The following is a 15,762-nucleotide window of genomic DNA, read 5'->3' on the forward strand; positions in this document are numbered from 1 at the left end:
ATGTATTAATTTGCATGAATTGCAAATGACGCATTGAAAATGTTGAAAAATATGTTTGAAAGAAATTGGAATTTGATGTAATATAGTGCATCTATTGCTTTGATATATGACAGGACTTGTTTTAATGTATTTATGCTTATATTTGACAGTATACACAGTAATAAATGGCATAAATGCATGCAATAAAGCAACTGATGAGGTACCGTCAGTGTATTTTATTACATCTTATTAATAACATCAAAAAACGAATTAAGGACCAAAAACTGAAAATATTTTGGCAAGGCCAAGTAAACCAAAAAAATGTATGTTGAAACACATTTCGGATGAAAGCAAATGAAATCTATTAGCTATTGATACGTTTTGTGATCGGACACTCTCAGTGTATGTTGTGGTTAGCATTAAAGAAGTCCTTGAAAGGTTTTATTTGAGGGTGTTAAACAATGGTCTTGATGACATTTCTAGCTCACTAGGCTTTAGCAGAATACTTTCCATAGGAGTTTTAAATTCCATATTCAACTTGACGGAAGTAGTTGTTTTTAAATCATAATTGTATGCGCACATCACGATTTCATGCAGGAATATTTGATCCTATAAATGCTATACCTTGAATTCTGGACAACTGAATTAAGGTTTTTTGATCTATTCCTGATAAACAATCCAATGTGAATGTACCGGTAGCCGACAACTTAATTTTAGGAAAAATAAATATGTTTGACTACAACTGATGAATATCAAAGCTTGAGTTAAGTACAAAGGGATGATAAAATCATAAAATCCAGTCCAATGTGCATTACCATCAATCATTAAGTCAGTGGAAACTTGAGATTAGGTGACAGACAATATGTCTACCAAATATGAATGGATTTAAAATCTGAAAAAGGCTATAACTGAACATTTCAAGTCTGAAATACTTAGGGCCTGAGTCACAAAGTGAGATATTTTGTTTAAGCTTAGACCAAACATCTAAGTTTTCGTCTTTGTGAATTCATAAAGGGCATTTAAGAGTAGCATTTTTATGTCCACGCTCGGGCGGATCTTTGCTCTGAGTGCGGACATAAAGATACTACTCGTAAATGCCCTTTGTGAATTCCCAAAATCGTAAACTTAGACGTTTGGTCTAAATTTAGTTCAAACGTCTAAGTTTACCTTTATGAATCGGGCCCTTAATGTTTATTTTCTGTCAATCGATTCTATACAGCACAGCATAATAAATGTAAATGTTGCCCTTCACAATTGAGGGTAAGTATATAATAATGTAACACTTGTTCGGATCTTTCAATAGATATGTAGCGCAGCAGATGAAAATTATGAATAAATTAATGGAATTGAAGATGCAGAAAGTGAAGTCATTGCCACATAGTTGTTTTTTGAGTGTTATTTCCCCGATTCCTACAGATAGTAAAATACAAGCTCACAGAATGGTACATATCTGCAGCTGTGTCGCTGTGGAAACCACAAGTATTCTTTACATTGTGACACATGCATGTTCATGACGAACGCAAGTTGAATCCGATGGTCAGCAAATTGTGGAACAGTCTTAAAAGTGAAGGGCGTCTGCAGACCATTTCTCTAAGTCCTTTCAATTGATTGATGGGAGGCAGTCACACAGGCCTCTCTTCTCTGCTCGCAGGAGAAGTGTCTCTGTCTGTAAAATAGTTTTATCATAGTAATTAGTACAATTAAAACACACAGCAAAGGATAGTTTATGAAAGGGGAGAATAGTTTGAGACTTAAGACATTCTAGATTGTGCATGACAACAAATGCATTAATTTATGTATTTATTCATTTTATTGATCTTTATGCATCAGAGTCCAAATTACACTATACAGGATAATGATTTCTTTTTTCAGTCATAAGTGGGCAGCATGGACCTTAAACAACAGCATCAGAGCAAAGCAAACAAAATGGGCGACGTCAGTGATAACAGTTTCAAACTGCCTATCAGAATCACCACTCCAGTCAGGTTAGATTGTCAGACTCCACCCGACATTCGCCGAATACTCTCATGATCTCCAGGACTCGAGGCCCCGACCTATTCACATCCGTAAGGAAGAACAGGACGTCATCCGCATACAATGCGATTCTGTCCGATGGACCCGCATCCCATTCAAAGCCCCTTAGTTGTGCGTCCACTCGGACCCACGCAGCCAGCGGCTCCATAGCGAGAGCAAACAGGTACGGTGAGAGGGGGCATCCCTGTCGGGTGCCCTGCCCTATGGAGAAGGCCGCAGACGTGGTCCCCGCCACCCTCACCAAGGCCGTCAAATCAGTATACAATAGCTTCATGTAGGACATAAAGTGTGGCCCAAAGTTAAGGTGTGAGAGGAGTGCAAAGAGGTAGACCCAGCTCAGGGAGTCAAAGGCCCTGTCAATATCAGCCAGTAACAGCGCCGCCTGGGCCCCGGTGCCCCCAATCGCCTCTACCGCTACATGCGCGCGTCTGATGTTGTGTCTTGTTGCCCTACGGGGCATGAACCCGGCCTGGTCCGGGTGGATCAGTTCCATTATAAGGGGGAGGAGCCGGTTCGCGAGTGCCTTGGCCAGTATCTTGGCCTCGATATTTAGAAGGGAGATCGGTCGATATAACTCGTGTATGGCCGGGGGTCGTCCGGGCTTGCAGAACACTACAATCTCAGCATGCCTCCAATCTGCCGGCAGGAGTCTGTGCTCTCTCGCCGCCTCTAAGGCTTTCTTATAGTGTAACCCTAATTGGAGATGGTATTTCTTGAAGAACTCGCTCGGAAACCCATTAGGCCCAGGGGCCTTGCCAGTATTAAGTTCCCCTAAGGTCGTGCCCAGTTCCTCGGCCGACAGCGGAAGTTCGAGGCGCTCTCGCACGTCCTCTGGGAGTGCGCGTGGTGGGAGATCTGCAATAAATCTATCTATTTCCAGCGCAGATAGACACTCCTGTGGGGCATACTGGGCCGCAAAATACTGAGCGAAGCTGTCCGCCAGCTTCTTTGGGGCCGAGATCGAGGCCCCAGCTTTATCTCCAAGGCCCGGCAGCACCTGCGCCCGGAATGTGTTTTGGCAGAGTCTATGCAACATTGTACTCGATTTGTCGCCCGATTGATAAATTCTACTCTGTGTCGCCAACCACATTTGCCGGGCCTCGTCGAGCAGCAGGAACTCATAAGACTGCTGTGCCAAGAGTAACTGCCCCACCTCCCTACCGTCCCGGGCCGCACCGCATTGAGTCTCCAGCAACTCCACCGTTGCTGCGGCCTTCACCAACTCTTCCTTACGCTTTCTACGAGCCACCAAGCAATGTCCACTCCACGGAGCGTGGGCTTTAGAGCTTCCCAGAGTGTCACTACATCCATCACTGAGCCTAGATTATCCTCCCAGTAATGAGCTATGGCCTCCCCATACGGTTCTGATAATCCTCCTGCTGTAGGTTCCACGCTGATAGGCGCCATCGAAATGGTTGTCTCACCCTGTCTAGAGTAATGTCCACCGTGACTGGAGAATGGTCAGTCAGCCGAGTCAACTCTCTCTATCACTGCAGTGGGGACAAAGATGTAGTCAAGTCTAGAAAATTATTTATGGACCGCTGAAACATATGTATACTCCGGCTATGTGTGTGCAGATAACGCCACGCGTCTACCCATCCCATTCCCTGCACCATATTTCCCAGTTTAGTGGGTGTGTCTGCAACTTGTCCACCCCCGGGCCTACATCGATCCACTCGACAATGCATAACATCATTCCAATCGCCCCCAACCACAGCCAGTCCTTCCGGAATCTCCGCCCACACTGTAAACAGCTTCTCCACTAGTGACCACTGTAAAGGGGGCGGGCATATACACTCCCGACCACTATGGATTTCGCACCAATCATCCCCCGTATAAACACATGTTGGCCCTGTGGGTCAATCCACTGTGTCGAGTGGACATAGGACAGTCTATGATGGACCAAAATGGCCACCCCTCGAGACCCCCTCACAAACCCAGCATGGTAAACCTGATCATAGCCGTATCTCTTCAGGCTAAGCGTTTTGTTGCCCAACAGATGCGTCTCCTGCAACGAGGGAATGTCCGCTCTCTCCCTTTTCCCCAACCTCAGAACTGCGCCTCTCAATTTTATCTAGCATCCCCCGCACATTCCAGCTCAACACTCGCATAGAGGCCTTAGGTGTCTTCAGTCCGAGACTCTCAACCGCCATCCAATCGCAAGCACATCACAGGGCCTAGCAACGGGCATAGTGGGCAAGTACACCTCAAGAATAAAGATCTCAACGACATTGTGCAGAGCAACCCCATCCCCCCCAACTCCCATCCTGCCCCCCACCCTTTCCCCTCCCCCAAACTCCAAGTCCCATGCAACCCCCCCAAACTCCCCCTCAACCCCCCAGCCTCCCCCCATACCTCAGCAACGGTGAAGTATCTGTCGCGGCATAGGTTATCGCCGACCCCCAACGGGAGGCCGGAGACCATCTACCCCAATGGATCCCCATGAACTTCCCACCCAATCCCCAACCTACCCCCTTAAGGAATGAACAACTCTGAACTCGGGGAATGCGTCCGCCCTCCATTCTGCACCCCCCCACCCTCACACATCCAATGTCAGCAAACCCATAGTCGTCCAAACATGTCTGGCGATGATTCCCGAAGTCTTCGTCAATCCTCAGCTAGGAATCTCGTGACTTCTCACGCTTCTCACATGTATCTGTGCGCCAAAATTCTGATCAGTACAAATCGAGCCTTCACTGATCCGACTACTGAGTGTCAGGAGCATCAACTGTCTCTGCCACCACCTCCTTGGAGGGAGATCGTTTCTGAGGTCGGGATCTCCAGTTGCTCCTGCTCCGTGATCGTCGGGGGGTCCGCGGCGGCGCCGCCGTAGAGGATGAGTTAGAGTCTCAATCTGGCGGAGTGTGCACCCTGATTCGGACAGTTTCATCGGTCCAAGTGAACACCTTCTCTGGAGTGGTAAAGAAGAGGGTACGGGACTGAAATTCCACTCGCAGGCGGGCCGGGTAAAGCAAGGTGTAAGGGATCTTAAGGTCTCGCAAGCGTGCCTTGGCCGCTGTAAAGGATTGCCGTTGTTGCTGCACCAGCTTGGTGTAGTCCGGGAATATCAGGATTTTCTGATTGTCGCACATAAGGGGCTCCTTTGCTCGCGCTTGTCGCAGGATAGTGTCCCGATCATGTTAATTTAGCAGCTTGGCTATCACCGGTCGGGGGCGAGCGCCGACAGGCGGCTTCTTGATAAGCGTTCTATGCGCTCGTTCAATTATGAAGCAGCGTGAGAGGGATTCCGGCGGGAGCCATCCCTCCAGCCACTGAGTCTGGAAGGTCTCCATGTTGCCCTTTTCGCAGCCCTCCAGTAAACCAACAAATCTCAGGTTGTTTCGCCGAGCCCGTCTTTCCGCGTCTTCCGCTCGGAGTGCAAGGCCCTTCTGAATCCCCTCCATGCTAGCCACCTTCTTCTTCAAGATCGCCACATCGTCCTCCACTCTCGATATTCTGGTCTCATCTTCTGTTATACGGGCCACGCCTTTCCGCAGGTCTTGGCGTAGTAGCGTAACGTCCGCCCCAACCGCCCCAATCTTCGCATCCAGCATATCTCTAGATTGTGTAAGTGCCGCCATGAGAGCTGCGTTGTCCGGCCCCGGCGCTTGCTGGCTTCCTGAGGCACTTGCACCCCCACTTGGGCCTGTGAACTTGTCTATGGGCCCCTGCTTCGAGGCTCCTCCACCACTCCCGCCTCTGGTCATAATTGATCGCGGCTGGGGTCCCCACTCCGGGCCCCGCTGTGCGTATCCCCAGGTTCTTGTTACCGTACCGCCGGAGAGGGGCCACTCACCAATGCTTCACTCGGTCTCCAAGGCCCAGTGGACCCGCCAGCCGCACTACCAATGCTGCACTCAGTGTCTCACCACCCCGCTTTACCGCTCTTGTCCTCGGCTGCAATTGCCCACGGTGCCACTCAGGTCCCCTCCCAGCATTTTCCACAGGTTCAGCTCCAACTAAGGATCCGCCCCGGGGACCGTCCAGCGGTCCTATCCGCCCTCAACAGTCCGTGGTCAGGGGCCTACACTTCACTGCCCCTCGTCGCTCCGGGACTCGGGCCCCCTCCACCTGGGCCCCTCTGCAGTCCACCAAGCGACTCCCGGCGTGGGCCCTTGTTCCCTGCAGGCCCCCCTGGCGGGCAGATTCCTCCGGTGCGCACGGGACCAATGGCGAATAGGGCAGATCACCGCCCGGGTCTTGAAGCGTGCTGCACCTCAATAGTCTGTCATAACGGGGTTAGGCCCCAGTCCAAGCACCTCATTTAGCGTAGGCCCACAGCCGCTCCGACCCTCCACACTACGCCCCGCGGCCCGAATTGGCCGCCGAGTAATCTAGCGTCGGCCCGACAGGCCGCCGCACTACCGGGGGACCACACCTCCTCACCTCCGCCCCACAGGGCCAGGCACCGCCAGGCACCGCCAGGGAAGGTCGCTGCAGGGACCGGCGAGCGGATCACCGTAAATTCGGTCCCCGGCTCCGATTCGTCGCGTAGGCCTCACTGCGATGCGTGACCCCAGGGCCGTCAGATGACCATGTCACGAAACTCGAGGTCCCGGCTGCGCGGCGTGATGTAGGCCTCTCCGCCTCGGGACTCGTGCACCGGCCGTCTGAGCACTGCAGCGCCCCAAAACCACCTGCCAGGCTCGCCGCTTGTTTCCGCTGCCAGAGCGCCCCACTGGGTTAGTGCTGGGTGGGAGAGGGATAGGATAAATCAGGGGATCAATAGCCGGCGGGACGGAGCTCGTCCAGGCTGCGTACGCCATGCTGGCTTTCTTGGGCACACCCCAGCATAATGATTTCTCAACACAGACCCTGGTGCTGGACAGTCTGGTGGTCAGTTTTTAATGGAAAGATAATATCTATATTAAGGTGTTTTGAATGCTTTACTGAAGGCGGGCATTTTGAGTCATAACAGAAGGAAGCATTCTGAAGTAGTTGTCTGCAAAGTGTGGGGGAATCCAGCTATTATGACACTCGTGCAATGTAGTTTTGAGTGTCACGATGAATGGTCCAGTAGTTTAGCAATGTATCTTAAGGCTGTAGAGGACTTCAACCAAAAACAGTGGTGAGACATCATGATTGTGCTGATCTGGGCAATGAGGATACTTGCAATACATCGAGTTTATTTGTGGCACTATATTTTAATCATAGACAGAATTCCAGCTACAAAAATATTGTATGTAGGTTTGCACAGTGGTTTATTTGTAAAAGAAAATAAGTGCAGGGGCTCTCATCGGGAGGCTGCTTGCACTAGCACATGTCTCCTGCTCGCGCTGCCTAAAACAGAACCAACTACTAATCATGAAAGTGGGGAGAGGATGTGGCGCAATGGCCAGAGCTGTAAACTTCTGAGCTGGGGAACCAGGTTTGAGTCTCTGCGTCGGCTCAACATCCTGGGATTCAAGGCAAATCACTTATTCTCCACGTAAATAAATGTGTCCTTAACTAGTCTCCAAGAAAAGCGCTATTATTGGCGATTAAGCGCTGGTGCTCAGCACCAGAAGCAACTGGCTCAAATTAAGAACTGGGTCTGCATATATAGATAGCTATAGCTTACCTATATGTATCTTAAAAGTTCCGCTGCTATATGCTTAGCCCGCCCTTGGCCTACATCAGGTATGATGTGGAGTACTGTGCAGCACAGGAGTAGTTACTCTGTGTTGGTTGTATGTGTACCTGGGAAGGGTACTGTGCAAGGATGGAGCAGTATTGTGAAGTGCATGTGTGGTTAATACATTTACTGGGTGCATGTATGTATGAGGAGAGTACATTGAATGAGAGATGTAGTACTGTCTATTGCATGCACAATGAAAGCATGTGCTGGATGTATGTGTGCTTGCAGGAAGTACAATTCATGAAAAGTGAAGTGTTGTGTAGCGCGCATAGTGAGTGTTTGTGCTGGCAGTGTGTGTCTGTAAATAGCATACTCTGGTTAAATATGGAAAAGCTTCAGTGCTGAACAGTGCCCTGAGAGAGTGTGTGTACTGAATTCACAGACAGAGGGTGTGTGTTGAATGCATGTGTACATATAAGGGTACAGTGCATGGAGGGGAGGGACAGTGCTGGTCAGAGAGTGTGCTGTGAATGTGCACTGAGTAAGTGTGCCTGCAATGGTACATTATTTTGAGGACACTGGGTTCCATTTTAGGAAGGCCACGTCCGCCTGGTGAAGACATGAGGAAGAGAGGAATACCCCCACACATATTTGTGTATTGCTGCTTTCCTATGAGCTGGGTATGGACATGCTGTAAGGAAAATTGAAAGACTCCCTTTACACTTCCAGTAACTGCTCTTTGATAAAGTGATAGATCACAAGTGAGGGGCCAGGCCAGTTCTCAGAAAGGGGAGATGGTGTTGATAATGGAATCATAAAGAGCAGTGACAGGGGTCTGGGATCTGCACTTGTCACTGTAACTGACATCCATGTGGGAACTGTGGTCGCTCCAATTAATTGTGTTCACTGAACTGTACCTACAGTCGTCCCCCCCCCCCCCCCCCCCAGGGAGCCTTGACTGCGAGACCACTGCTACCACTGAGAGTCAAGTGCAGAAGGGTTACTTGGCCCAGTTTAGCAGGATACATAGTAGGTCAGGCACGGGTCCTTTAGGAGTGAAAGGCCTCAACCAAGACTGTTGGGCCCAGTAACACTACGTGCCCGGTAGCCATCTGAAAGGAGTTCTGACATGTCTACATTAAAAAAGACAGTTCTGCACTTATATTTTAGCTCCTTAAGAAGCCGGCAAGGACTGGGTGGAAAACACTATATCAGATCGTCTCATTTCTTTTCAGCTTTGGATAGAATTATTGATCAAGAGTTGGTCCAAAGGTGAACTAATATAGCATTTTACTTGCAGGAACAAGAGGAGGAATCGGTAACCAAGTAGTTGGATAAAATTGAGGGTATCCCTTTTCTAAATTGAAGAGAGTCCTGCAGCGAGGCAAACTCTGTGGGACTTTCTTGAGACTGGATTATAGATGACCGCAAACCAGTACATATATCCTTATATATTTAATGTTATCATTTGTAAGACCATATGTACCCAGGAACTTCAGCTGTGAAAGCGGTGCACCTCTCGCAGGGAAATGTATGGTTCCCAAGGATTACGATGCTGAATGCAGTACCCATAAAAAGAGGAAAAAAACTAGGAGACATAAAGATATTTCTCTTCGTTATGCCTTACCTGGGAGGCGTAGCATTTTGACGCCTTGCCAGGTCTACCAGTAATGGTAAATCTGAAAATGCACTAAAATCAATGGGTGGATGCGTGGGAACTTACACGCTCCACCCATGGCACGCCTCCCTGGGGCAGAGAAAAGCAAGGTAGCGATTTGCGCTGCCTTGCATTACTCCAAATTTATCAAGTGATGCAGGGCACAAAAGATGGCCTTGAGTGGCTTGATAAATCTCACTTAGATTTTGCATGGTGCAAGGGCAGCACAAAACCTTGATAAATCTGACCTTTAATTTACATGTATTGTAGCTTCTAAAGTCGAGGACCTACTTACTTGTGTGAAGTGAATCTTTCACTATACCCCCGCAGAGTTTTGAGGACTGCCTCATCCCTGTTCTTTCAGATTGCTAAATAACCCTTGGTTAAAGCTGGAGGTGGTTCCTTCTCTGTGTTGGCGAGCAGGGCTTGAAACAACACCTTGATTGAAATGCCATAAAAGCACTATAGGAGTACCACGTTATTTCTTCACGTGAGCCGCAAAATGGTATGTTATGATCCTAACCTGAATGATTACAATGCACACAAAAAAAAATTAGGTTTAGTCCCTTGTTAGGTTTAAATTGATGTCTCATTCAAGCACGCATTCAAAGTCCTACCCGACTAAAGTCCCGCCCTGATGAAGACCTTCGTCTGAAATTTTACACTGGGTCCTATCAACTGAAGGTCGAAACGCGTTGGCTTGCTAAAAAGAGAGGCTCAGAGCTACCATATTCGAAGACACCGTTCCATACCAGGCAGACATGAGCTGAACTGTAGATGCTCTGTATTATAGTTTGTAAATAAGTCCCTGACCTCTCTAGAACCTGAATAAGGATATAATTGAGGACTGAGTAAAACGAAGTCCCAATTACATGATAATGAAGTAGGACGGATCATTGTTGTTATAGGAAATGTGCAAAAGTATTGTTCTAAATTGAAGCATATATGTTTGTATTTTTTTTGTTTAAGTATTGGGCCATATTAATGTTTATAATACAAACAGTGGCTATGTGTTATGCATGAGTGTTTATGTGTTATACATCTGTGTTAAAATAGTGTTTGTTTCCAAGCAGAAGGGGTTATATGTCATAAAACAGAATGTGTTGGCAACCTCTCTTTTTCATTTAAAATAAATCCGGAAAGAATCCATAAATAAATGGTAGCCCAGGGTTAATTTAGGTAACCATTATGGCAGAATGGATAATTGATTGATGGTGTCAGAGGTATCTTTTCGTGTATATTGATATAAACTTTTAGAAACTTGGCATTTTCATGTTCTAACCATTCGGTGCCTTTAGACTGTGTCCTTGGTCACATAACTGAATAGCTTGGCAGTTTGCTTTTGGGGTTTTTTTTCCAGACAGTGAGACAAAGCGGGACTAGGTGTTGGTAGGCTGGGTGGGTTGGAGCTGACACTAGTCTTTTGTCAAGCAAGACTACTTGAAGTCTTGGCAGAAGAAGGGAAGAACTTTGCAGAACAAGATGTGGGGGTAGCGAGGATGTCACCCCCACTTCAAAGGCTGGCACCAGATATAAATATTGGACCGTCTCATCCACCTCTTCAGTACACACTGGACTAGTGGACATTACAGAGGAAGGACTGTCTTGTTCCACAGAGGACTGCCTTGCTGCTTGAGACCTGCCTTGTTCCTCAGAAGACAGCCCTACTGTTTGGGGCCTGCCTCGCTCTTCAAAAGACTGCCCTGCTGCTTGTGAAGGTAGACTGGACCAGCTCCCTTCATCCCAGGCTCCCTGAGTGACTCCAAGGGTCAGTTGACTGAAGCAACAAGGTCCAGAAGCATTCCTGCAACTACCCAGTTGCAACTGGACCTGCCTGAGCCCTGCTCACCTCTGGTAGAATGAGTACCTGAACCCCAAGAGGAACCTCCCGATGTCCTGGACTCTTGGCTGGCATCCGAGTGCACTCATCTGCAAGAAAAAGAGAAATCCTGAAATTTCGGCTCTTCCTGGCTGTGAACAGGCCTGTTTTCGCCAAGGCTCTGCCACCTGTGTCAACCATCAGTGCGAAGCTCTGGTTAGCCAACTTTTCATGTTAGAGAGAGCACCAATGACGACCGGCAACGCAAGATGTACACTTCACGCTACAGCAAGGACAGCCTGCGGTGACTGCAAAGCAATGCTCCAGCAACAACCATCCGCAATGCCCAGCTGGATCTTCGTGCTACAGCAACAACCGTTAGTGACGCCAGGCCTGGTCTTCATGCTACAGCTAGGACCCAACTGAATGCATTCATTGCTCTTCCCTGCTCTGAGAGGTCTCCTGCTGCACAGCTACAACCATCTGCGATGATCTCCCTGCTTCTCGCTGCCACCTTCACCCCAAACTCGATTCTTCACGTTTGACATTCAGAAGGTGAAAAAGGTCCCTGTATCTGGCCCATGCTCCACCGCGGTTGGCCTGAATTTGTGACTTTACCCTGGTCTAGCAGGACCAGATGACCACATGAAGCTTTAAAACTGCACATCTCCGATTCTACTTTTTGGATTTTTGTTGTTTGAGTCTCATTTTATTTATTAAAATGTACTCTATTTTTCTGAATTCATTTGAAATTTTTCTTGCGTTGTGTTTTCACGTTTCTGTGCTGCATACACATTGCCCCTAAGTTGAGCCTGACTGCTTTTGTGGTTAGTTTAGTGACTTTTGTGGTTCACTCTGACAACAATTGCAGCTGTTGCCAGAGCGGGGATTATACCCCTCCAACCAATACCCCAGTTTCTTACATAATTGATCTGTGAAAAATTGATAGACGTTATACTGCTTTTGTCCTTTCAGACAAGACTCCCGTGACCAACACCTGTATGACTGCAGTAGCCTCGTAGATTAGGTCTAACTGCCTCAAGCTCAACATGGACAAAACCAAAGTGATGATCTCCTGAAGCAAAACGTCTTTGTGGGACTCCACGTGGTGGCCAATGAACCTCAGACCCCTGCCACCCCGTACCACTCACTCCATAAACCTGGAATCATCCTGGATGAAAAGTGGACATGACAGCATAAATCACAACAGTTACCTCCACTTCCTTCCACCTGCTTAAGATGCTACAAAATATCTTCAAGGGGCTACCAGAAAACACCAGGAAAACAGTCACACAAGTCCTCAAAATAAGCAGACTGGACTATGTCAATGCACTCTACCCCGAATTGCGCTACTTCAAGACCATCATCTGGCACAATTCTGCCCGGCCACCCGCGCGCCGTCTCTCTCAACTGCGCCCATGATATCACCACCTCATCACTTCCCAGCGCGGCACAATTGTAAATAAGTATCCCCCGTCTTCTGATCAGCTGTTAATTTGCCATTGTAATTCAGGATACGAACACAGATGATATTTGCATGTGTTGTATCCTTTATTTTAACTACAAAATATATGAATAAAGAAATTTTAAAAGGCGGGCATGCTCTGTTTCTCGAAGGAGAGAGTTGGTCTCCTGAGAACTAGGCAATTACGTTGTAAACCCGGTGCCCGCTCATAAGCATGGCATCCTAAAACACACACAAGTTCCCTCCTCACAGCTTTCTATTGAGGACCAAAAGACATGATTCCTGCAGTGGGGTACTCTTACGACGCACACTTAAGCCACCAACACAAAATAACTTCCCACAGAAGCCACAGCAACCACTTCTTCCACTCAATGGTGTTAGTGGCGGTATTTTGGCAAGAACACACAATGCTTTATCCCTTACAAATTATGCAGGATATGTTTAATATGTTGTTCACTTCAAAGAACTTTGGAACTGCTTTGCCATCAATTCTTTCTGTAGGACCAACAACGCTGTCCCTGCTCGAGTGTTGAAGAAGTCCGCCCGCTGGCCTGGGAGAACCGTACTCAGCAAAAGCAGTATGCCCCATTAGAGCAGCAGCGGTGCGTCCATTGGGGCGTAGGGGCGTAGCCCCACCAGCCCATGGACCCGCCGCGGCTGCAAGTATATTAATAATTGTCAAAACAGAAAGAACTGAACTCAGTCGTGTATTTTTTTAATTATTTTACAGCGATTATCCGGCCCGGGCAGCACCCGACTGAAACGGGATGCGCAGGGGGCTGGGCCGGGCGGCGGGGCTGGTCTGTGAGTGACAGTCCAGACCAGGTCTACGTCAGAGTCAGGGCTTGCAGGCATACCTAATGCGCATATGCTGCGGTAGGGCTGAAACTTGCCCGCGCATGCGCAATGATAGTTCCCCCATGAAATTAGTGACAGGGGGGTGCTGGTTAAACCAGGCAGGAGCCCCGGCGTTTACGCTGGCGACAGGGCGAGCAGCTAGTGTGCCCCCCCGAGCCAATCCTGGCGAATCCTGGCGCCAGGATTGGCTGGTCACCGTGCAGCAGGGCAGGGCAATCCATTATTGGATGCCGCGCTGCTGACGTAGAATCCGGTTCTGGGCCCTCCTCGTGGTGGTGTGTGGAGTCACCTGAGTCAGTGGTCGTGTGAGCATCACCAGCCTCTCTGTGCGAGCAGTCGTCCCTGGCCTGGAGGGGCTGCGAGAGGAGCAGCAGGAGCCGCTGGCAGACGTCGTGGGAAAAGTTTCCAAGATGCCGATTCCTGATTGCCGAAGAAAGACGGTGAGCATAGCTGCCAAGGTTTCAGATTGCCATGTGTGAGGTTTTCATAATTTCAGTGTAATGAGTGCCCCATTAGGCCGAATACGGCACCCCGTCAACAAGAGGTGAGTGATGACCTCTTCCACCTGGGTTTGTTCACAGTCCGGGCTGCCCCAAAGTTGCCCTGAGAGGCCAACAGCCTGCCCTACGGAAACTGCGCAATGCAGGCGAATGTGTCCCAGTTGGGCTGGCACGCTGTCACCAGCCCCTGCTTGGCCTAAACCGCCCTCCCTTCCTTGTTGTTGGAGCCAGGCTGCAGGGGCGGAGTTTCCGCTTTCTGAGTAAAGTGAGGCTCCCTCGCTTCACTGCCTTGTGGTACCGGGCCCTGCCAGTGAGGGTCACGGCAGAGCCGGCTGCCTTTTCCGTCTGCTAGTCTGGTTGCTCCAAATCGTCACATTTAAAAAGAAAAAAATAACTGCAGCAAAGCACAGCAGTGCAGCATGGCCACAAGAAACGGCAATCTTCGCCTATAATGAACAGATTATTATCTGGAAGCAGGTGCGTGGTGTGCCTATAATGATCAGCTGTGAAACTGTCAGGTGCGTAATTTAAAGAGGAATATATTGTGCCACACAAGCTTGCGTGCTCACACATTCGACGGTAAAATTCTAAAATCTTGTACCTGGGCTATGCTGGCCACTTCCTGCGTCGAGGGCCGGCCTCCAGCAACCCAACTCAGACCCGCTCGCAGAATTGAACAAGGCCGGCCGCGGGGGGGGGCATGAGGTTGCGGCTCAGTGCCCTCGGCCTGATATGCATTACTCAAAATCAAAATATTGCCCACAGCCCTGCTCGCTGCCAGCACACACAGTCATGATACCGCCCTAGGACACGAAAGTGTGGAAAAAAAGGTTATGCTCTTCTTGGGGTACGTATGTGTGAAGGGGAAGCAGGAACCTGCAACTACTGAAAGGAGAATAATTGCCAACAACGAAAAATTAACCCTTATGTACTAAAAACGTTGCACATCCCTATACATAGTCGCCCCGTAGCTCCATACATTTTCCTCAAGAACCTAACACAAGTGTGCGACAATTGACTAGGCCACACACCAATCGAGCCTTTTTAGCATGAATTGCACCACATAATTGATTTTGAATTATTAATTACTTGCGCTTCAGTCATGATTTTGCATAATTCCCTCTTTGCTACAGTACGGATTCCCCAAGGTTTACAAAAAACAAAAAAACAGGTGGCATTATTGGTACTTTAAAGGACAAAATACATTTTAAGCAGTTCTTTGATCAGCTGTGGTACAGTTTAATTAACTTCCAGCTTCTTTGTGTGTGTTTTTTTCTTTCTCTGCTGCTTGTTCTGCGTTGCAATTTATTGTATGGAAAGCTGGGCCGCCTCGGTCACGTTATTTAGTGAGGGACGGGCGTTTGTGGGAGCGGCGGCTACAGTTTAATCTCTGCTCGGGCAGCATTTCTTGACATAAATCTATTTTCAATATAACATCGAGCATGCATGCAGAAGCATTAATGGACATATAAATACTCCAAGCAGACCTTGGATGGGAGGTGGTGCATGAATCCTGTAAATCCATGCGCAGAGGCTGGCATTCAAAGCGTACTGTAATGTGGTGCAAAGGGCACAGAAGTCTAGGCATCACTTCTGTATTCCTAGTGGATACATATGACTCTATTCCAGGGCCCAGGCTGCTGTTTTATGTGATAGTACCACTCCCAATGAATACCAATACTGCATGTTGTGGTACTTACCAAGTGCATCTATGATTGCCCGTTCCAAGTTCTTCTCTGTACTTTATCATGATTGATGTGAAACCGTTTGTTCGTTTTTCTCTAGTTTTGGAAAGAAACTGTATATTTGGTTGGCATAGTGCCTGAAGTGTGCAGTTTGCTGCAGACCTCACAATTGTATGAATCAGCTTGGAATCTGATCGTCTGTCCAGAG

The 15,762-nt window shown here is 48.4% G+C and overlaps 1 protein-coding gene across 1 annotated transcript in view; it reads right to left on the reverse strand.

The window, feature by feature from the left end:
• Window positions 1-200: 200 nt before the first annotated feature.
• Window positions 201-15,762, reverse strand: part of NICOL1 (NELL2 interacting cell ontogeny regulator 1) — a 60,837-nt gene continuing 45,275 nt past the window's right edge. Inside the window, exon 4 of the mRNA XM_078678607.1 lies at window positions 201-1,645. Coding sequence (XP_078534733.1) covers window positions 1,580-1,645 — 66 coding nt within the window. The 3' untranslated portion in view covers window positions 201-1,579. The remainder of the gene's footprint in view (window positions 1,646-15,762) is intronic.

Source organism: Lissotriton helveticus, chromosome 2_2 (assembly GCF_964261635.1).
Source record: "Lissotriton helveticus chromosome 2_2, aLisHel1.1, whole genome shotgun sequence".
Taxonomy (NCBI): Eukaryota; Metazoa; Chordata; class Amphibia; order Caudata; family Salamandridae; genus Lissotriton; species Lissotriton helveticus.